Genomic DNA, 23,550 nt, shown 5'->3' with positions numbered 1-23,550 from the left:
CCACACCACCAGCAGCAGCCACACACACCACTGTATGGACTGACTGTTCCTCTGGACTGTCTCTAATTAAACAGCATTTTAAAGTCTGATATCTACAACAGGGCAAGCTCACAACTACAGCTCCAACCTTAACAGAAGAATCAAAGCATTACATCTTAAAAACTGCATGAAGCCGGGGTGTCAAAGAAAGAAGTTTTTGCAGCTAACATCTGCACTGCTGATTATTTCTACTTACAAATTAAGGGGGAATACTGTCTCCCAAGTATTCCCACTGCAAGAGTAACATGCCAGGAGTGTACACTGTCTTGCTTCTGTCTTGCTCCCAGCAAGTTAAAAATACACACTGTAACTAGCAGAGTGAATAGAACATGAAATGCATACTGAAACACACGGCTTTATTTCAATTCCCACAAATGTACCAGCCACACAGACCCATCACTGAAAGGAAGAGACTCACACTCAAATATATGTTTCATTTTATTTATAACATTTAAGAAATATTAACATCTCAGGATATCTGGTTTACCATCTAAGTCCAGTCATAAGCAACAAAAAAGAAAATGTTAACCATGTTTCAAATGAGCATTCTTACATTCATTCCCCCCTGTAACGTAAAGAAAATTCAGCTTTATTAAATTTGTGTTTGACTAATGGAAAAATATCATTAAAAATGTCTTAACTACCAGGCATCCTGGTTTATTTTTTTTTTGTTGGCACTTGTGTTCACCACAATCAAGCACTCCAGTTGGTTTGTTAAATTTTCCCCTTCTACCCAGAACTTTTTGTGAGTTTTTCTGTGTATTTATTATTTTGTTGTTGTAATTGTTTTTTTAAACATCTGGATATGTAAGGTTGTTCAAATAACTTTAAAAGACAAGGAATCTAGGCCTGTCTGAGAAGCTCATTCCCTTGATAACCCACCTATGGGAAACTGAAGGAAGAGACTTGCTTTCATTTTTCTGAATCTTATTAAGCAAAAATTCGTTTTAATTAATTTTAAACTGAAAAAAGTACAGAAACACTGTATTTATTTGATGGTGTGCATAAACATTACACTCCATACATAGCAAAAATATCTTTTATTTATAATTTACATTTCAGCAAGTGAAAATTTTACATTTTTACATATACCATTAAATTTTCACGCATCTACAGAACTTTCACACAATGACACCTGAAACTGTGCAGGCAATAAGAAATTTCAAATACAAAAATGTATTTATTAACCAAACAGTACTTGAGGCCCTGCCCCAATTGGACATTTTATTCATATAAAAAGTATCTGCGTTCCAGAATTAACACAGCAGCTCTTCTGTAAAAAAAAAAAAAAAAAAAAATCATACCGCAGTTTATTTAAAGAGACTCCTCAGGTTCTGTTTTGATTTCTGTAGATGCAGGTGTGCTCTCTTCTGCACAGGCAGGAGGGGTGTCATCAGGTTCTTCTTTGATTTTAGGTGAGTCACAGGACTCTTCTGTTTCTTGTTTAACAATGTCCAACATTATATTTAGTGGATTTTCTGAAGGAGTCTTGCTGGGAGACGGTGTGCAATCAAATGATGATGTCTGCAAAGTGAAAGTCAACATAGCATTAGCACACTAAAAGAACCATTTTTAGCCTCTTTAGCTTTTTTTCAAAATGCCAAATATGTTGATGGTCAGGCACTCAAAATCCGAACTTCTACTCTGTCAAACTTTTAAGAAAACAAATTCATTTTTTAATAGCATTACTTTTTTTCCCAATTCCTTTGAAAAGTATCACCAAGCAGTGATGAAATGCTTAACACATTACTATGAACTGGTGTAACTCCCAAAGCATTAAAAATGTCACACACACCAATACCCATCTACTCCATTGTTACAAATTCCTAAGATTACACACGTTACTCCACAATAAATCCATCAAACCATGGCTTTGCTTTATGGCACACAAGCTGTCATGGTACATCACAACCAGAAATGCATCTCAGCTAATTCGGTATTATAAACTTGCCATGCCCAAGGCCTCCAAGTCTTAAGCAAGAGAAATGAGCAGCGCATTCTGAACACATCTGCTCCCTGCAAAGTCAAGAGATGAAGCAAACAAACTGAAAGCAAAATGCTTCAAAAATATGAAGGATTCACTTACATTCTGGTAATCTTCATAACAAGATGGATGGTAAATCTGAAAAAAAATTGTTATACATTTAAATATGTAAAAATAAATTACAGCAGGATCACTGATAATGAACTGAACAGTGTCTAGTACACATTATCACATAATTCATCTAGAGAAACTATGGTCTGAGCAGGCTAAGTATGGTGTCAACTATACCTGCAACAAGATTTTGTGATGCTTATTTAGGAAATATTATCATACAGAAGGCTGGTAAGTGGTGGGAATTACAGAAGCCTGGTGAGTGCTGGGAATTCTCTGTGCACAGCTGCATGCAGGAAGAACTGAACCCATACCTACACCCATACACAGAGACATCCATTTTTCTTTGAGCACTGCAGTGTAAGGAGGAGTTAGTGAGCCCATACCAATGACACCAGGATTTCAGGCACTTCCAAAGGCAGAGATATTTATGTATTTTGAAGCCAGAAAAACTACAACAGGAATCCTTTCAAGAGAAAAAGAGCACTTGCCACCTCCTCCTAGGTTATTTTTTTCTGTAATTCTTCAGGAGTTTTACTATAAATTAGCATCATGTGTAAATAAGATCAAATTACCTTTTCATCTACCCTGATAGCATTCTTCAGATGCCACTCTTCCTCTTCCTCATCCCAATACTGTTCAAATTGTTCTTGGCAAATTTCACAGCTCTGGAAATTGATTGGAATAACAGAGATAAATCATGTTATTGCAATTTGCTGAACACATGAAATTCAAGAACCTAGTAGGAGTCAAATAAGGTTATTTTAAATTAAGTATATTAAGCCTAGAACATGATCTTTCCTCTACACTTTAAAAATCATTTTAATAATTAGTAAACCTTAATTAAAAATTGAGTATGGTTTGCAGACAGAGACAGGCTCACCCTCTGGGCCCTGAATACTGTTTGTTACTTGACAAAGGTAAGCTTTACCCCTTTAGCTACTTAGTCTGCAGAGCAATTTGTATCAGTGTAATGCTGTCTTACTGTCATGTAAGACAATCCATTACGGCGATTTAACTAGTTTTATTTATGGCAATATCCTAATTCTTCCCCCTTACCCTGCAATTTCAAGTCAAACAAGGCAGAAGTTTTTTAGTACTTTTGTGAAAAATTATCAACCCAGAGAATAAAGCACAAAAGGTGCTTTTTAAAATTAAAAAAAAAGGCCTTTCTGGTTTCATAGCTAGTTTCTTAGAGACTTAGCACATAAAACTAAATTGTAATTCTAACATTTGTATTTGATTACATCACCAATTCATCTACCAAAATACAGCTCTACTGATTAGAGATTCAAATTGTGGTATTTCTTTGTTCTAAGGCCTATCTGCTACCCAAAAAGAAATTTTTGTGTTTGAAAGTACCAAAAACCCAGTAAATCCTGTAGTTATCTGAATGACAAACAACCATCAAAGAACAAATCGCTTATGCTATTTCCTCCATATAAATATTCAGCAAATTAATACACTTTGCCCATTTCAATTTTGCTAAAACCACACAATGCCAATGGCTGTGGATTTTTTTTTAACTACAGGTTCCTACTACTCCTGCCCCTGGGAAGCAACCATTACATACACAAATACACAACCTATGCAGGGGCTACACAAAGGCCCAAGTACAGAATTCCAGTTTACATTTAATAACAAGAATACAGTACTAGCCTTTAAAAGACTAGATTCCTGCTATCTGGCAAGCTGAAACTTACCTCCACTGCTCCAGCTGGTCCAGCTGGGACACTCTGAAACTCCTTCTCTTTCGCAGCTTCCTGCGTCTTCAACACAACCTCTTCATGAGCTTTTTCAAAGAACTGGCTTTTAGCACGCTCCTCCAGATCTGCTATTTCTTCAAATTCAATCCAATCCTAAGGAAAATTTCATTCTCACTCTGACATCCCAAAGTATCATATTTAATAAATGTTACTTTGTTAAAACTGAAATATTTCCCACATGCAGAATAAGCACAGTGTACTCTTTCTCACAGTGCAACACTTCAAAAACTCTTTTACCAAAAAAATCACTATCCTTCAAATTCCATTTGCAGTGGAATGAAAACAGTGCAGTAAGCAGCTTTAAACTGTTTACTGTTCATCACACAATTGCCTTTTGTATTCTGACAGGCATTTGCAGACTATTGAAGTATCTAAGGCATCACTGTTTATCACACCAACTCCTGTAATGATGCAAATTTCATCTGCAATCCTACAGCATGTGCAGGAGTAAAACACAGAATCCAGCCTGTAATTTATCCACACAAATACTGCATTACTTACTGTTAAACTGTAGTACCATCTCCTGTGTGTTATTTTTCTGCTAACATCTTTTTCTGTCCGGTTCTGGCGATAATGCCAATCTAAGTGATCTGCATAAACATCTGTCTGTGAAGTAGTGAATCTCATTCCACAGGAGTAACACTGAATTCCAGTGTATAGTCGATTTATAACACTATCATAACGCCTACAAAAAGAGAGAAAAATCTTAGCACTTCTTTAAAAAGAGACACTAAGAAGTCTCAGTAAATTGCTCCATTTGCCTACAGTAGTAGGGAAAAAGCACAGATCTGCTCCAAGTTAAAAGTACAAAATGTAACTACATTTCATCCTGATTTTCATAGCACAATCAACCTACACAATTCAAAAAACAATGGGCTCTTATTAACAATTCGTGAGAAACATGCTAGTGTTGTGTCTCATTCCTACTAGCTTTTCTCACCTAATAATGCACAAATAGTAATGCCTTCATTTGGCCCAGCTTTACAAAGCACCACCAAAGCAGTAAAATTAAAATCATAGAATGGTTTGGGTTGGAATGGATCTTAGAAGACCATCTAGTTCCAATCCCCCTGCCATGGGCAGGACCACCTTCCACCAGGTTGCTCAGGGGCCCATCCAATCTGGCCTTGAACACTTCCAAGGATGGGACATCCAGAGCTTATCTGGGCAATCTATTCCTGTGCCTCATCATCCTCTCAAGGTAAAGAATTTCCTCCTACTATATAGTAAATCTGTTCTTCAGCCTGAGGCCATTTGCCCTTGTCCTGTCACGACATGGCCTTGTGAAAAGCCCCTCTCCAGCTTTTCTCGTAGTCCCCTTTAGGTACTGGAAGGCTACAGTAAGGCCCCCCTGGAGCCCTTTCCCCTCCAGACTGAACCACCCCAAATCTCAGCCTATCTCCATAGCAGAGGTGCTCCAGCCCTCTCATGATCTTTATGGCCTCCTCTGGAGTCACTCCCAAAAGGTCCATGTCCTCCTTGTGTTAGGGCCCCAGAGCAGCATTGCAGGTGGGGTCTCACCAGAGCAGAGGGGGAAAATCACCTCCCTTGACCTCCTCATCACACAGCTTTTGATGCAGCCCAGGCCTGGGCTTCACTGCCTATGACAACCTTAGTGCTGAAGTAACAACACGCATATTTGTGTAAAGCTAAGTTTTCCCATGTTAAATTTCCGTCTTTTTCCTTTCTCAACTTCAACAAGGCTGACATTGAACAAAGCAGGTTTAACCTCCTCGGAACCACGAAGTGACAGATAGTTTTTTAAAAGCTTTTAACTGTCTTGGATGAACTATCTAGCTACTGCCATGTTGTTATTCCTACTGTAAGGCCATTCTACTATACGCACTGTCTAAGTTCTTCAACTATGAAGTTAGTGAGGTCTGGAACATTTTGATCTTCATTCTGATCATCATCTTCTTCTTCAGCAGTTGGCTGGGCCGATGTTTCATTCGCTTCTAGAAACCATGAAAATATTTTATCAAAATTTCAATACATCATCAGAACGAAATTATGTGCTCCTAAACGGGTTTTTTTTTTTTTCCAATCATTATTAAGACAATCTGACTATGGTCAAACACAAGTGTGTAAGAGCTAAATAAGTTATCTTCTGACACCATTTTAAAAAAGCAGAAAAGAAAATAAGCCAGAATTTCAAATGAGGAAAACAATTTTCACCTCAGTGTTTGGCTTTAAAATTCAGTCTTCACAGATACAGAAATATTTCAGAAGATGAAAAGACCTTGATTAAAATCAAGAACAAGTTACCAAAGCACAACACCAAAGACAAAACTGACTGCTTTGGATGGCTGAAATGTAAATTAAACAAGATACTAAGAATTTACCCGATCACATGCACTAAATTCCTTCCCAGAAATAGAGTTCAGTTTAATAAAACCTATACAGGAGTTCACAGTAGTTAGTATACTCATATTTACACTTGAGCTGTGGACAGACTTGATAGTTAGAACATAATAAATCTACATACGTGCTGAAGTGGAATCAGTTTTAGACAATTTGAGGATCCCTGTTTTCAGCAGTTTAGCAAACAATTCATTCACATCAACCTGTCCAAGGTGGTTATCAGGATATGAATGGGAAAGGCCTCCTGGGTAAGAACATAGACATTCAAGGTGGCAAAAGGTTAGCATCAGAAATCTGTAGATTCTGTATATTTCACAACTCAATTTATCTGTTGCCTCCCACTTCTTTCATTATTTGTTACAAATTATTTACCAAGTCTCTGCTTTATCTAGTGTTGGGCTAATTTTTTCCCTTGAAACAGGGAATCTTCATAACAAGATTTTCCCTTCCTTCATCATGTATTCTGAAGTGCTATCTAAGCTGGTTGCCCATACACAGATCTCTACTGGATGGTGGTTCTTGAAATGCAGTACTATCCTGGATTCATACTTAGGTATTTCCCCACACTCAATCTACTTCATCACCCAGTTTAACTTTTTATGATGTTATTGAAGTTTTTCACTACTATTCACTCATACACTGGAAATGTTTGCACACCCCAGCACAGCAAGCTAGACCTACAGACTGATGCTTTCCACAGAAACAGATCAAAACTTTTTTTTTGTTTTTTCAGCACAACTTTATACCCAAACCACATGGTTAATGAAAACTAAGAAAAGCCTCCAGTGTTTGAGAAAAGCTCCTTAAGAGATGAAGGTGCTACAGACATCATATTTACACAGCCACTTCACTGAGGAGGCTTCCCTTGATACCCACAGACCCAGGAAATCGGGACATTAGAAAAAGGTCATTTTTGTGGCTACCACCAAACGAACAATCCAAAAGAAATAGAAGGAATTCTACTGTTACACACCTGCAGGGTTCTGGACAAAACTTCCAGGATTTGGCAAATACTGCTGACCTTGGCCATAAGGTCCTGGTTGAGCAGACATGAGAGAAACCTGTGAAAGTAAACACTTATGTATACTTTGTATAATAATGTGATTATAAACTTACTTTTCACATTATTTAATTATTAACTTCTAGATGTTTCTGAATCATTTCACATATACTGGACTCCTTCCAGGAATAAACCATGTCAATTTAGTATTGAAAAGGACCACAAATAACTAATAAATAATCTTTCCCCATTTTCATTTTCCACTAGGGAAATTCAGATCACATCCTCATTTTATCTAATATTAAAAAAACAATCAAACAAACCCCTACCACAACAACTTTCCTTCTACTTAATAATCACATTTTCCAAACACAGTGCCTCCTTTTAAATTGCTCATGCTCACCAAAACTGAGCTCCTCGAGAAATTCAAGGAACTCGTAAATGTCTATTAATAAATGCCACGATTAATTCCTATCAGGAACTGAACCAGCATTCAGTACAGACATACATCTTGAAAGCAAGACTTTTCAGCACATCAGCTACAGTAAGCTGTAGGTAGAAAGAAAGTCTTTATAACACATTTGTAATAAAAAGGTTTGGAATTTTTTCCTTAACTGGCTGTTTTCTGGATTTACACACTGTTTAAGATTTTATCCCATTAGAGGTCTGCAGGACACATTATCTGCTTTTGTACAATCAGTTAACTCTTCACATTTACTTTTTATCCCCTAAAATTAAAAATGCTTTTTAAAATCTCTAATCTACTGCAAGAAATTACATCCGTTTCACCACTGTAAAGTATCATTTACTCCTTCTGAAGAGAGCATTTCCAAGAGAGGCAACGGCAAAGACAACTGAACTGACAAAGCAAGATGGTGCCAACAGAATTTTAAAAGACAACAACGCAGTTGAGCAAGAAAGTTCAGCAATGGCCCTATCTTCCTCCATTTCCCAAGTTATGGGTATCTCTTTACTTGTAACCAGTACTAACAGCTGCAAGAAGACAATTATTATTTTAGTCCAAAACTTAACTTTTGGTCCTAACTTCACACTTCTTAGAAGAATTAAACACGTATCATGTAATCACTTACATTATCTTTCAGGCTTTATATAGATTACACTTTTGTTGAAATTTAATGAGAATACCAAAGGCTTCCAATAACCTGGTTTTGTACTGATGTTGAAAATAAAGATTTCAAAGACATATTCTGAACTATGAAGTGATTGCAAAGATCCAGTATTTTGTCTAATACTTAAAAAAATACTCTTGAAACACAGCAATGCATGTCCTTCTTAAACTATCTAGTGACTTTTTTAGTTTGAAAGTGACTCTCAGCCTGCCAACTCTTCAGAAAAATATTCCATTTTTACAAGAAATCCTACTAATTCTCTAACAAAAACACTTCTGCAAGCAAAGAATTTGATGCAATCAGCTCTTACCTGATTACTTCCCATTGGCATATTACTGAAATTTCCATACTGAGGACCCTGGAGACCTTTTTCTTCAAAGTAATGTCCAGCTGCTCTCAGTGGGAAGTTCTGTGCTCCTGGGCCAGCTGGCCCATTGAAATTTGGTCCAGGCGAACCATCAAATATATCAGGTCTCTGGAACTGCATTCCATGAGCTGGTCCATTGTAGCCCTGGCCAGGATGTTCAACAAACGGACCACCTTGTCCATATGGTGACATTTCTAGTCTTGAGGCAGGATGGTTAGCTACATTTTCAAAACGTGCACCCTGAAGGCCAAGGGGCAAGTCGAACCTAGAGGCTGGCTGGTGAGGGCCATCAAATCTTTGAGGTATGGCTGTTTCAAATCTTGCTTGTGCCTGTTGGCCAGGTGCCAACCTCGGACCAGGCTGTCCATGAATTCCATCAAATCTTTGCAGGAGAGACAGCTGTCCAGGCTGTCCATCAAATCCAGCTCCATGACAGCCATCAAATCTTGGACCAGCCCGACCAAGAGGACCATCAAATCTAAGTCCACCAGCTCCCTGGTGTACTGGTCCATCAATCAACCTAGGGCCTAGACCCGGCTGACCACGTGGTCCTTCCAGTCTCAGCCCACCACCCGATGGTCCATGTGGCCCCTCAAACCTGAGCCCACCACCTGATGGCCCATGTGGCCCCATGGGCTGACCATGTGGCCCCTCAAATCTGAGGCCACCTCCAAGTTGTCCATGGGGCCCCAATGGCTGTAAAAGTGGCCCCTCAAACCTGAGGCTACCCCCTGGTTGACCATGAGGCCCCAAGGGCTGACCATGGGGTCCCTCAAACCTGAGACCACCCCCTGGTTGACCCCGAGGCCCCATAGGTTGACCATGAGGTCCCTCAAACCTGAGACCACCTGAAGGTCCCTCAAACCTGAGACCAACTCCAGGACCTTCAAATCTAGCACCACCTACAGGCTGCCCCGCAGGCCCCTCAAACCTCAAAGGCCCAAGAGGTCCCTCAAACCGTAGTGGACCTCCTCCACCAACCTGGCCTGGGGGTCCTTCAAATCTCAGGGACCCTGCCAGCTGCCCTGGTGGCCCATCAAATCTTAGGGCTCCAGCTCCCCCTGCTCCTGCCAGTGGTCCATCAAACTGAGATGCACCTGTCCCCACCAAAGGCCCCTCAAATCTCAAAGCAGCCTGTCCAGCTGGCCCATCAATTCTAGAACTTGAACCAGCAGCAGGACCATCAACAAAAGGACTGCCTTGTCCATCTACCCCAACCCTTGCAGCAGTTGGTCTAGGTGAGCCATCAAACAGAGGTCTGTCTTCCATCAGTGCACTGATCCTCTGCTTTGCTTCAATACCCCCAAATCTTGATCCTGGACTTTCTGAAAATGGTGCTTTCTCTGGATCTTCATACCTAGCTCTTTTGAAACGTTCAGTGAATGGTGACCTTGGCTCCTCTCGACCACCTAAAAAAAACAGAATAAGTCACATGACCACTCACTAATACATTGTCAATTACTTAACAGATACAAAATAAAATAAAATCACATACCAGCTTGCCCAAGAAGCTGTCTTTCTTCACGATTATCAAACCTACAGAGTGCATCTCCATCTGTTTTCTGGAACTCTGCTGTACTTTTCCCCTGTTGTCTGAGAGCATCTCTAAATTCATCCGATTCTCCCCAGCTGTCATAAGGATCAGAACCTCTTGCTCCTTTAGTAGCACGCTGGTCTTCAAGTCTTCGTCGACTCTCAAGTGGCGACAGGTTTTCAGCAAAAGGTCTTGTAGTGCCACTTACAGGAGAGTGTCTCCTTGATCTTTCTGCAAATGGTTCTTTTCTATCAAACTGTACCCCCCGCTTGGCTTTTGCCTGCTCACATTCTATTCCAGAAAGCAATGCATCAGGTATATGATAATCCAAAATATCATCAGGATCCAACAGATCAAGCCTTGACAATGAATGCTGAACTTGTGTCCTTTTTAGTTTAGCTTTATGTTCATAATACGTTAATTCTGCATCTGATAGAAGAGGTTTCTTTTTTAAACCACATTTTTCCTCTGTAGGGCTATCCCAGACATTACATCTGTGCTTTCCTTCCTGATACTGGAACAGCTGTCGGATCTGATGAGCTACCATGAGAAACTCATCTTGTGTTATTTCTCCAGATGTTAAGCGGTCATTAGCCTGTAATATAAAGTTAAAATTTAGACTTCCAAAGAGAGAGGGGAAAAAACCCCACACCTGGGACATTTCTACGAAGACAGATTTGTAAGACAGATTTATACCTTCTTAAGTAATTCTCTTTTACTTGCAGATGTCAATTCTTTGGGAATCTGTAAATTGGCATCCACACTTAACCGGTGTTGCTGCTTTGGTGCTCGGGGTGATAGAATTCCTTTACCAGCAGGCCAGTTTTCCCGATGTCTTTGGTGAGGGGATTTAACAACTGCTTGGTGTTCATCATTCTGCTGTGAGCTGCAAACAAGAATGTATGTAAAATATGGATTATTTTGTTATTCAGGATGCAATGGCTCATACTAGAACTGATCATGGCAAAACACTGCTATCACCTTAGAATCTAAGTATGCATCATCTCTGTATTTTACTAGTAGAAATAAGTTAAACCTATCAATTTTAACAATCTGAACACTGCCTCTCAAAGTCAACTATACTGAAGCCATCAGGAGAATTTCCACTGACTTCACACAGAAGTTGTTTAAAAGATAGTAACTTACTTTTTACTTTCTTCCCAACCAGATTTCCACCTCTTGCCTGATTTGGATCCCTGCCAGTTTTCTGCATTCTCCTTTGGATCTGGAGAAGCTTTTGCAGAATGCTGGGTGGCTGTCTCTTGGGGTCTTTCTTCTTGGGCTTTTTTCAATCTCCTTGGATCACGCACCTCTTGTTTAACATTTCTCTTATTAGAATTTCTTTCATCTCTTGCTGCTTGTGTGCCTTCTTCAACATGAGACTGCTTAGGGCCTATCTGACGTATCTTTCCAATTTTAGGAGTTGATGAAGTAGGAGATAAACTCCGAAGTCTTCTTTTAGGTGATCTCCTCTCCCGTCTTTTTGGAGAATGTGTAGATGGTGATCTTGCCTTAGGAGAGCGTGACCGTGACCGTTTTCTACTACTTGATCTTCCTTGTTTCCCACCCTGCTTTTCTGACTCCTCTGTAGTCACGTCTTGTTTCTGAACAGCACCGTTTATCACTTTATTTCTGCTCCCCACTGGTCTATGTTCACATGTCTTATGCTCCTCTTTTTCCTTCTTCTCTGTACTTCTCCTCTTTTCTTTGACCTCTTCTTCCTTCCCCTCTGACTTATCTTGAAGATGTCTTTTCAGTCTTGGATCCCGCTTACTGATGTCAGAAACCTTAGTGCTTTCACTTTCCTGGCTTTTACTGTCTTTAGTATCGGGCAGCTTATTTTTTAAAGGGGATGGCGATTTAGATTTTGCTTTAGACTGTTCAAGTTCTTTCTTCTGTGTTTTTTCACTTCCTTTTGATTTTTCTGACTTTGTTGAGCTCTGTTTTTCAGCCTGTGCTGTTTTGTTTCCCTTGGTCTCAGACTGACTGGTCACACTCGGTGAAAATTCTTTCCTGTGAGACTGATCTTTAGTATGAGAAGAATGTTGACCCATCCTATTAAGCCGAGGATCCCTGTTCACTATTTTGATATCATGAAGTGGAGGACTTGGGGATGGTTTGTTTTTTTCAGATTGCACAGCAGTTTGATGAGGTGGTTTAACTGTCATATGAGGTGTGGGAGACATGTGTTGCTTGGAAGGTGCTGGAACTGAAGCTATACTAGATGATCCCTGCTGAACACTGAGAGATACAGCCTGAAATTGGAAAAAAAATCCAGCATTAATCTGCATGCCACAACTCCTAGCCACGATGGTGCTAATATTCTGTCTCAAAACCAAAACTGTAATAGCCATGTCTTGAAAGCTATGAGCTTCAGCCATTTAACAGAAATTGACCCACTAATTGCTAATTATAAGCACTAAAACAGTGCAGTACTATTACAAATCAAACTCAAATACAGTGCAAGATCAGTATATAAAGTAAATACTGCAAAACATGCAAATTTGGCACACGTTCCAATTACAGTGCCAGCTTTCCTATATATTCCACATGCTCTAAGCAACTCAGCTGCCAAGTATCCTATTTTCACACTTCAGTTCAAAGATGCTTTACTTTGTATTGTCAACTGCTAACACAGCAAGACTTCCAACTACTGCCGACCAAGGAACTGATTTTGCTTACAAACAATCAGGCTCCCTTGTTCCTTAGGAACAAACATATTTGAAACAGCCCATCTCACTGTTAGCTGCAAGAGGTGAAAGATGCAGATCAGAGTCCGATATCATTCTGAAGAGAGATTAAAACCAAACCTCAAGAATTTCACTTTTTTTTTTTTTTTAAGTGTAATACTTAAGGTTCCAAGATAACAAAAACTGTTCAGGAACCCCAGATCACCTTGCATTGCTCTAGTAGTCCTAAAACAGCTACACTTGCCTAACATGAGGGAAAAACCAATGTACTATACTTACAGTCAAGTACTCTCCAAAAGAGAGACCCCAATTATGGAAGTTTTATCAACTATCCTACTCACCAACTGTGCTTTAGTCTGTTCCAGCTCCAGCTCTAGCTTTTTTTGCTGAAGTTCTAACAACTGTTTTTGCTTTGCAAGCAATTGCTGCCTTATCAGTTGCTCCTGTGTCAAGTTCTTTTGTATTTCAGGAACAGCTGGAGGAGTAGAGGCACCAGAAGTGACAGCAGAGGTAGGTGCATTAGATTCCTCTGGCTAAAAACAAAATAAAGAGCAGTTACATTCAAAAACTTATGAAATCAACCAAATCCATCTCCTTTCAGTGTTATCATGATTCAGTACCAGGACTTAGTCCATACAGCAGTTACAAACTGCAATTTTTTGCCCCACTGTGATTTGCCTACTTTGACAGGTGTAGGGAATTTAATATCAATTCTTCAATGTTCCAAAACCTAGAATTCAATTAGTAAATTAAAAAACCAAACCCTTCAAATATTCTGAATTTGTAAGTTTATCTTACCTGTTTACAAAGGTCAGATAATTCATTCTTAATATTCTAAATTGTCAAAAAACAGCACACAAACAATGAAAACTACACGTATTACCATCTGTTCTTCCAGAAGGCAGAAAAACTTACCGATTTATTTAAAAACTTAGGATTCACATGGATGCTAGAAGTATTCACATTTGGGGGCAGAGGTTTAATTGGCCAGGCAGGATCTAATGAGTTGACTCTGACATCAAGTGCATATAGTTTCTTCAAAGGAAAAATATCATCCCATGTGGAGCGTAATTTAAATAAACTTTTCCTAGTATTTTCATCCACCTAAAACAATAAAACAATTCTATGGCTTGTTAAGTTAATATAGAACAATTTCTTAAACTTTTCTGTAGAACTTAAGATTTCATTCATTTCCTATTTCTATCTTGCCATTACAACATACTGAACTAGCTACACAAAATTTATAAGCAGTGCAGACAACACATCTCTATCAATGGGATCAGTAACAGAAGCTCGAATGTGCAATTGGTGTTTCAAGGCCATTTCAAGAGTTTATTGTGTATTACCATGCTCTGAGAATTTTCTTTCAACTTTTCCATTAGCAAAATTCTCATTTTACTGGCCCAACTTCTGTGGAAAAAAATACAGTAACAAAAGTATTGAAAGGCAACCGCCTCTGAGACAATACATCATTTAAGTGTTTGTGCCGGAGTATAACAATGACAAGCAAACCAAGGAAAAAAAAACAAACTGAATGGAAAAAAAAGGTGTTTTGCTCAGCTGTTTAGTCACTGAAGGATTTTTTCCAACAAATGCAATAAAACAAGTATTAGCTAAAATGAAGTCAATTACTACTTCAGTTCAGCTGCACAATTAGACCCATCTATGTATGAGTCACAGATCAAATGTACTTGTAAGACCAGAGGCCCATTTTATCTCTTTACAAACAATTGGATTATCTCATGGTAGCTAAATTAGAAATTTGCAATAAAATTTAGTTCATCTCATAACTTAAATGGTTTAATTAAACAATAAATAAAAAACATTAAAGGACAAAATAAATGCAGCTGTCAAATTTCAAAATCCCAATTCAATCATTAAGCATTGTCCATGTAGATGATTTCTGCTGCCATTTTCAGATGTTACACCTAGACACAGAATGTTTGGGAAAGCTTGGAGATTCTTTTTGGGTAAGAGCAGGAACTTTAATAAAAGTAATTAATACCTAGTAACTGGGGGATGATGCCTCTATACAATTTTCCATGAGAGGCTTCACTGAAGTTCACTGCAAAAATGCGCAGGAATGACTAAGCAAACAGTTCTGACTTCAGGCATCTAAAGATACCTTAGTGACCATTTACTGATAAAACCCAAATCTGTAACAATGCCTGTGCTGGAATTCTACTCACATTTTTTAACATGACCAACTAAGCTATTATAAATGACTGCCACTTTACACATCTAATCAGCACACATAAATAGTTCTAGTTAGCTTACTAGCAAGTTAACATATAAATCTCTGAAGGTGAGTTATTATCCAGAGCTTCATTCAGCTGCAACTTTAACCACAACTCAGTAGCAGAGCATTTACAATTTAACACCGAAAAACCAAGTAAATCTATCTCTATCTGCTCTACACACAGGAGTTTAAGTCTTCAACAGCCACAATTACAATCTATTCCTTACTTCATCATGCACTTTACATCTGAAAACCATATACAAAGCATACTAGGATTTCAGATCCTCACTGATATGTAATGATAAATATGCAAAAGCTTCATTCATCTCTTTCTCATGGAACACCACTTTCTTCTAACATACAGGAAAACACAAAAGTTAACACTTCTTTTCTGATCCAACTTAAACCCATTCAAGTCCAGCCTTTCAAAACCTCTGATAAGCTTTTCTCACTGAGAAGTATGCACAATTACTTCACTGAGCTTCAAGATTAAGAGCCAGAATTAAAATATATGGCAGCAGCTTTCAATGTTGAATGAAATTAAAACTTATTTATAATACAGTCACACATTTTAAGGTCCTTTTCTCACACAGTCACAGCATTTTTTTCAGCTGACAGACCACCAAGAGAGAACCAGGTGTCAGTGCTACTCCCTCTTGAGTTTAAGCACTCATTCTGCACAATGGGAATTATACAAATCAAACAAATCTAACTACAGGAGAGTGAGGCTTTGAGAAATCCACAAGAAACCAATTCTCAGTCTATTCTTGGCAAAAGGACTATTAACTATCTTAAAAATAAACCAATGATTCGTAATTAATTGGTCTATACATTACAAAACGTCCATCCAGCTAAGCCATCAACAATCAAAATCCTGTTAGCAAAATCTTGCCTGGAGAGGAAAGCTACTGATGTTTACACAACAAATTAAGAAATACTTTGCATCTTTCTGCTAACTTACATGCTTGATAGCAGAAGGAATAATCTTTCACAGTATAGATATTTATAAAAACCAATCAATTTGTATAGTTCATGACACAAGAAAACCCAAACCTGTAATCACGTACTTAATTTTACCAGGAACAAATTTTGCTTAGAATACAGTACTTTTCTGAAAGTGTATATACCTTTTCAAATACACAAATAAATGTTGCAACTAGGTTTTTAGTAAATGCTGTGAGATACTCTCTTCCCACATTCTTGACAATGGAATCCATTAGGTACATAACGGGTAGCTTCTCTGATGCAGGAGCCTGGAGTAATAAGAAGAAACTGAGAAGTTTAGTACAACAAAAACATACTTTAACCTTTTCAATTAAAGGGATTACCAATCCCAGAAATACAGACCTCTCTTTTTGGTTGCACTATAAATACTGAGGGATTTGGTTTGGTACTTTTTTTAATACAAAAAATTAATCTGAAAAATGGACACTCAGTTCAAAGTATCATGCAGTGGGTCTATCACAAAAAAAAAAAAAAAAAAAAAAGGAACACCTTAGGTTAATTTGTTTGTGTATCAAAGCTTTGGAAAAAAAAGGGGGGGAGGGGGGAGGAAGAGGAAAAAAGAAGCCCACGAGACAGTATTGCCACTAGTGTACCAAGTGTAACCTTTTCCCTGAGGAAGCAATTTAGCAGGAAACCATTGTCAGCACTTCGAGGAACTTCTAAAAATCGTTTATAACTCAAACCTCCTGGATGGATTTTTCTGGATTTCACAGAACACAAATGAGACTTCTGGCAAATAGCCCAGGTCAGTGAACTTCTGTAGCTGTAAATTATATGTTGATTATCACAGTTTTTCGTAAATTACATGTAGAAAAGGTTGCAATTATTTCACTGTAATCCAACTGGACATAGCAGAGTCCCATTCTCTCTTGGCACTTGCAGATGGTGACAGTTCTGATTTCCAGAGTGCATGCAAAAACAGTCAGAATAGAGTTCAAAATCCAGTCAAAACTCAATCATCTGGTGGACTGGATAAATGCATAGACAAACTCAGGAACTGCAACCACCATTTTCATAGAAGGTTGTCTTCAAACTCTGGACACAGCTTTGCTACAGGAGGCTCTGGGTTTTTTTGTTTGGTTTTGGTTGGGTTTTTTTTTAATCCTTTTTCAAAACTCATACCAAGTTTATGCAATAAAAGTGTGGTGACCCTGGACCACTATAGCAACTTCCAATTTACAGAAAGCAGTACTGGACCAATAAAAGTGATTTTAATGCCTGCCAGTGGCTTACACAAAGCAGAAGGCACAGCAAAGTTCCAAAAAAAAAAAAAAAAAATCAGCAAGTACACAGACTTGTTGAAGAGGACATGAAAGACAACACAAGCAGTGTGTTGACCATGAAACCCCTTGGAAGAGCATCTACTTGTAATACTTTAAGTTCCATTCACCATCTGGTAAGCTCGGGATAAAAGCAGAGCAACTTCACTCACTGTTCATTTTAAACAGAATAGGCTACTAGATTCATTAACGACACCTTACTAGGCAGGCCCATTATCCAGACAAGTGTGTGAAGGGCTACTGCTTCACCATTCTAAATTCAATTCCTTCCCCTTTAAGGTGGTTCACAGAAGGGCACCCACTCAACAGTATTTTAACATGGGCAATGGGACTTCCTCACCCTTAGAAGTGTACTCATTTGCCATGACCTGAAACTTATGAATGAAGAGGGCAGAACTCCTTGTTAGTTGGGGCAGGAGGGTAGAGGGGGGGTGTCATTGCCTTCAAACATATTGGAAAAACGTAGAAACAGGCAGGTGATGCAGTTTGTACATAAAAAGACAAAACCCCAGCTATGCTAGCTACAACTAATTGCAGCACATTAGAAGCCAATTTCACGCTGTGACGTAATACTGAACTGAAAACAACCTAATGTGCAAGTGTTAGAAAAAAGCATCACTTAAGTCTCAGACACAGAAGACTGTGGATCTGCAGCTATTTAAAATGAATGTAGAATACTGGCTTCTTTGAAGCAGTCTGCACAATGGCACATTAAAAACACTCCAGTTCTGAGTGCCTTCCATTATAACAAAATGACCGTGCACCAGTTCTGACTTTTAGTCAGCTGTGTACGACGCACAAAGAGCTCTCCCAGAAGTACCTATGCCCAAGAGCATAGGTACTCCCCATACTCCCCAAGTTGAATTCTTCCATTTCACCAATGCAGGAAAGAAGCTCACTACACTCTGCTAAGCTGGAAGTTTGAGCTGGGGAACCATTAGTAGCAAAAGCACTGAAAAAAGTTTAACCGTCCCTTTCATCATGCATCAGACTGTTACAGCAATCACACACGGAAACACCATCATCTAGGTAAGGAAGCCAACTTCCAACTGTTTACCAGCTCAGCAGCATACCCTGCTTCAAACATAAGCTATTCAGGTGTCGCATTTAAAGAAACGTGACTTAAATATGGTCAGAATATTTAAATCTTCTCTTCTGGAAGTGTTTATTATGTCAAGGCATCTAGCACGTATTCCAATAACCTCAAAAGGGAATCCCACATCGGAATGGATTTTGTTTTCAGGAGGTCTCTGAACACCCCCAAGCAAGAAAGATGCCCGCACGACACTAATCAAAAGGCAGGGAGGCGCCGCACCGGAACGCAGAAGAACACTAACTCTGAGCTCATCGGCATGCTATTAAAGACTTCTTTACAAAACTCCCACTCTTCCTTCAAAAAACATAGGAAAGCTATTGTTGGAAATGTGTGGCTCTTTTTTATTAGTTTCCTATAAGATTTCAAGTTTAAAATAATATCTGGCAATTCAACCCCAAGTCACAAACTTGTGAAAAAAATTTGTTTAAAAAAAAAGCAACTTTGTATATAAAATGGGTCTTGGAAACAAACTCTGCACTATACAATGGTAAATAAAAAGACAAATACATATTTCACACTTTTTATTTACAAACTTTATAATACCAGTCACACATTTCAGAACCATTTATTAAATTGTAAAGCAGACCACTCAAATTTTACACTAAACAAACTGTCTCCAGGCAACACTTTTTAAAAGTGGCTTAGTAAAGGAGATCACTTTCCCAGAAACAACTAAAAACTTGCCTTGAATAAACTACAGTCATGAACAGTAACTAGGCAGAACTAGCCATTGATACAGGTTTTAAGACATCTTTTAAAAAACCCCCACACTTCAGGGCAGGTTCTAAATCACCCAGAAATGAAAAAAAAAATGACAACATTGTTATTAATCACAAATCATTTTATACATATCCACTGCCCTTTAGGAGATATAATGGTGAGAGCTATTAGATTATGAGGTCACCTCCCCAAGGAATGGCAAAACTCAGCCACTGGCAGCATTTAAAACTAGACTGGAAGAAGTCTGTGGCACACTAAAAAGACATCCTGCATTGATAGAAAGATAGATTAAGTATCTGAGAAGATGTTTCCCACCCCCATGATTAGATAGTACAATTCTCACCATTATAAAGCACGATTAAAGCCAAAGAAAAAAAAGCCTTTTAACACCTGAGATCAGAGGGAGCAAGGGAAACAACGGGGGAGGGGTGGCTGTCACGAATAAGGGGTGGGGGGGAGGGGGGATTGAAAGAAGAACCCTTTTCTTCTAAAATGCTCGCTAAAAAGGTGCTGCAAACCCCCATGCATGTACAGTGGCTGACTGATGTCAGCAACTGCCTGGGCTGGGCTCAGAGGGAGCCTCCTCTTTCCCTTTTTATATCATGTGCCTTTCAGACGCCATGTTAGGATCCTACAGGCTGCTGCAGTTTCTACAGTCAGGGAGAATTTCTTCTATCACATCCTCAACTAATAAACTTCTCTAGCCAAAATAAATTAAATACGCACACAACACTAGTGCTACTCGAGGCACAGTTCACCTGAAATCCAAAGAGATTATCCTAAACCCACAGAATTTTCTCTAGCGAGGCAGAGCAAAACAAGCCCCACCACCACCACACACACTTCTCTAACCGAAAGAGATGATCACCTTTCACCCACAAACTTTTCTACGATATAAGGGAGCCTACACCCCTCAATTAATCTCTCACAGGGACCGCACTGGGGAAATAGCTTTAACTTATACTTACATCACTATACTTAGCTCTTCAGTGGCGAACAATTTGCGTTCTAGAAACTCAATCTTATTTTCCTTTTAGACCACCCCCAACAAAAACCCAAATCTCCACGACATCTCCCCACTCAGGTCCTCTCTAAAGGTTCCAGTATCCACCTACTATAGAAATCGCCTAAATGCAAGGGTTTAGTCACCAGATTCGGACACCGAATGCTGGCTGCATGTCGGGGGAAAACCCTGCTCCAAGGGCGAGGAAGTGCAGCTGCCCAGTCACTGCCGGGCCGCCATGTTGTGCCTGCTATTTACGCGGGGCTCCCAGCGCGAGCCACGCTGCCCTCCTCCCTCAGCTCTTCCTGGGCCGAGTCCCAAACCCTTCCCTACTCCCAACAGGGTGGTGTGGGGGCTGCTCCCCTCCCTCGAGTCCCCTGCTCCCTATGCGATGGGGGAATAGAAGCAGCAGCAGCACCCTTAAGCTTCGCGATGGAAGGAGGAGCCCCCGCCCGCCACCTCGCCCCGCTGCTCCCTGATCCCAGCTGAAACACGCTTCCCTCCTCCGCTTGCTTCCCCCACGGCGACCCCCAGCCTCCTACACCCCCATCCTCCCCCAGACCCGTCCAAATCCTGCTCGCTCTATTCGCCCCCTATCAACACCCCCCCCGGCACTCCTTCCTAGGCCGCCCCGCAGCCCCAGCCCAACCATGCCCACCCCGCTCGAGGCTCTCCCCCTCTCTCTCGCCCCATTTCCCGACCCTCGGGCCCTCTCGTCCCCCGGCCCTGCCGTGTCCCCCTGAACCGCCTCCGCCGCTCGGCTCCCCCCGCGCCTGTCCTGCGGGCCCCCGGGCCGCCCTACCCCGCTGTCCCGGCCGGTCCCCCCAGCAGTATAGGTAGGAGTAGTAGTCGGTGGAATATAAAAACCTTGGCGATTTGCGCCTCGATCAGGGAGACGATGTCCTTGGCGAAGGGCACGTTCTCCTCGGCCAGGATGGTCAGCATGTTGATGTGCGGCTTGCTGTTGAACGTCAGGTCCTCCAGCGACGACTGGTAGTCGCGGCACGCGTCCTCCCGGGCCTCGCTGCTGCCAGCGCTGCTCTCCGGGGCCGACATGCTGCTCCGACCAGGACCCGACCCACCGACCGACAGCCCCCTCCCCGCGATCCCCCGCCGCCGAGCGATGCCGATGCCGCCCCCCCGCCGCTGCCGCTGGGCTCCTCTACCGCATCCTCCACGCTGAGGCTCCCGGTGGCTGCGCCGCCGGTGCCGCCGCTCCTCGGGCCGCCGCCGGCTCAGTCTCCGCGCTCACAAAATGGCGGCGGCGGGCACGGCTCGCGAACCGCTTCCCGCAGCCGTTGCGTCATGTGAAATTGTGCTCAGGAGAGGGGCCGGTGCCTTGGAGAGGCCCTTTTGTTCGCCGGACGCGCCCTGATTGGCTGGTGCCTCGCCTGCGCGGCTCGCCATTGGCTCCCCCGTCACCACAGTGGCCCCCGATTGGCTGGCACCGCCCTTCCTCACCGCTGACGGGTTCCAGCGGCCAAGTCCCGCTCTCGCACGCGCGTCCCGACTCGCCATTGGCCGCGTCTCCCGCCCCGCCTTCCTGCGCTGCCCCGAGCGCTGATTGGTGCTCGGCGCAGCTCGCGCAGCCCCGCCTCCTGCCGGGCCCGCCCCGCCCGCCATTGGCCCAGCCCCCACACGGGAGTGGCGGCGGCGGCCGCTGCCGGGGCGCTGGGGTTGCCCTGCTGCATGGGAAGCGACTGGGCGAGGAGCAGTGACCACCAGTAAAACCAGTGACCACCAGTAAAACCACATGACGTTCCACCTCAGCACGAGGAAAAGCTTTTTTTACGTTGAGGGTGGCAGGCTGCCTTGGGAGGTTTGTGGAATCTCCCTGTCTGGAGACATTCCAAACCCACCTGGACGCGTTCCTGTGTCACCTGCTCCAAATGGCCCTGCCTGGGTGCGAGGATTGCAATAGGTGGTGTCCGAGGTCCCTTCCAACCCTGACCACGCCGTGATTCTGTGCCTCGTTCGCCTCAGCAAGCGGCCCTGCCCTCCGTGTTTCTCTGATGCCCTCCCTTTATCAGTCCCCCCTCGCACCAGCGTTTCCAGGTCTGCACAGAGCCAGCAGCCGTAGGAGAGCCAGGAGCAGGGGGGGCGAGAGCAAAGTAACACAACCTGCCTTGCCTTGGTCATTAGATTTGCGCAAAGGTATCTCTTGGAAATGAAGTTGCTTGAAAAGCATTTTCAGGTGTAGCCATTCCTTCCCCCCACACTTCCTATTCCTTGGTAACCGGAGAACTGTCAGCATTTGAAACAAGGCAAGGGGTGAATGCTTCATTAAAACACACTGCATGAAACACATCGTGTGGGATCTTGTTTAAAGTGCGAATTGTATATATATATATACACATACAGACATAAATATATTCTGCAAATATAGTAGAAAGATAGTAAAAACATAAGCCTGATGCATTTCTGACAAGAACTGCTGCCTGTTGTTTTATATGGCTAAAAAATTTAGTTTGTGTGTTCACATTTGTATCCCCTTTACGAAAAACAGAGAAGGAGGGAACAAAAATGCAACGGCATCTTCTACTTGCCTGTTGAATTGCATGCTCATGTTTGTTCCTGTAAGCCTCAGAACACTGTACTTTGAACGCATCACTTCGCCTTTACAGTGTGTCACCGGAAGATAAGAGAATAAAACTGAAGTTTCTGTTCCTGACTGACCAAAGCTGAGATCGCAAGACCTTTTCTCAGAGTAAATGTTAGCCAGCTGTTTGAAGACACACTGTCTACGAAAAATGTTAATTATGTGCCAGGAATCAAGCCATAATGTATACCCAGTTTATTTGGCAAAACCAGAACACACTGTTCTGCTGCTAGGGGAAAAATGTGGGGGTGGGGAAATCTAGCTCCTCTCCAAAGTGTTTGTGAGTTAGAATTCTCGTTCCTATTAATTACAGGAGCAAAACCAATAATAGAAACAAAGCAGCCTTGATGAGGATACCATGTGGTCCAAGGCCACCCTCAAAACCAGATTTGCTGTTCACTAATCAGGAAAGGACCGAGTCTGCTGAGGTGAAGCAGTTTGCTGCCTCCAGAACGCAGAGCCTTCCTGAGACCGAGTACATCCAACATGCCTGAGCAGATCTCATGCTTTAGTGTAATATTTGTTTGCCTTTTATAATTATAAAGTTTGCCTTTTCCAGTCTTCATGTGAAGCCAGTGGCACCTCACCTGTTGGTGGTGAGGAGAGCCTTGAGGCCCCTGTGTGCC

At 41.4% G+C, this 23,550-nt stretch overlaps 1 protein-coding gene across 3 annotated transcripts; it reads right to left on the bottom strand.

Annotated features, from left to right (window-relative positions):
- Positions 1 to 464: 464 nt before the first annotated feature.
- PCF11 (PCF11 cleavage and polyadenylation factor subunit) lies at positions 465 to 21,579 on the bottom strand. Of its 3 annotated transcripts, XM_068181594.1 has the most exons (17): positions 21,193 to 21,579; positions 16,349 to 16,474; positions 13,898 to 14,086; positions 13,324 to 13,515; positions 11,439 to 12,547; positions 10,989 to 11,178; positions 10,254 to 10,887; positions 9,574 to 10,167; positions 8,702 to 9,492; positions 7,235 to 7,322; positions 6,386 to 6,505; positions 5,747 to 5,855; positions 4,402 to 4,585; positions 3,838 to 3,993; positions 2,710 to 2,802; positions 2,126 to 2,161; positions 465 to 1,563 (listed from the first exon to the last, which is right to left on the bottom strand). In XM_068181594.1, exons 1-17 carry the CDS (start codon positions 21,379 to 21,381, stop codon positions 1,354 to 1,356), a joined length of 5,010 nt encoding a protein of 1,669 aa, XP_068037695.1. In that variant the 5' UTR covers positions 21,382 to 21,579; the 3' UTR covers positions 465 to 1,353. The 3 variants fall into 3 exon arrangements, with proteins under 3 accessions (XP_068037695.1, XP_068037694.1, XP_068037696.1); XM_068181593.1 differs by having other exon boundaries at positions 8,702 to 10,167; XM_068181595.1 differs by lacking the exon at positions 16,349 to 16,474 and having other exon boundaries at positions 8,702 to 10,167.
- Positions 21,580 to 23,550: the final 1,971 nt, after the last annotated feature.

The sequence above is a fragment of the Anomalospiza imberbis genome, chromosome 2, assembly GCF_031753505.1.
Source record: "Anomalospiza imberbis isolate Cuckoo-Finch-1a 21T00152 chromosome 2, ASM3175350v1, whole genome shotgun sequence".
NCBI classification, from domain to species: Eukaryota; Metazoa; Chordata; class Aves; order Passeriformes; family Viduidae; genus Anomalospiza; species Anomalospiza imberbis.
Note: the sequence above shows the minus strand (reverse complement) of the source record. Positions and strands in the feature narration are given on the sequence as shown.

Excerpts from the sequence above, each read along its gene's own strand:
- PCF11 (XM_068181593.1), bottom strand. The coding sequence starts at position 21,381 with ATGTCGGCCCCGGAGAGCAGCGCTGGCAGCAGCGAGGCCCGGGAGGAC. Across the intron at positions 14,087-16,348 it reads TTATTTGTGTATTTGAAAAG|GTGGATGAAAATACTAGGAA; the intron begins GTATATACACTT and ends TTATTGTTTTAG. Across the intron at positions 6,506-7,234 it reads TTTTGTCCAGAACCCTGCAG|GAGGCCTTTCCCATTCATAT; the intron begins GTGTGTAACAGT and ends GTTCTTACCCAG.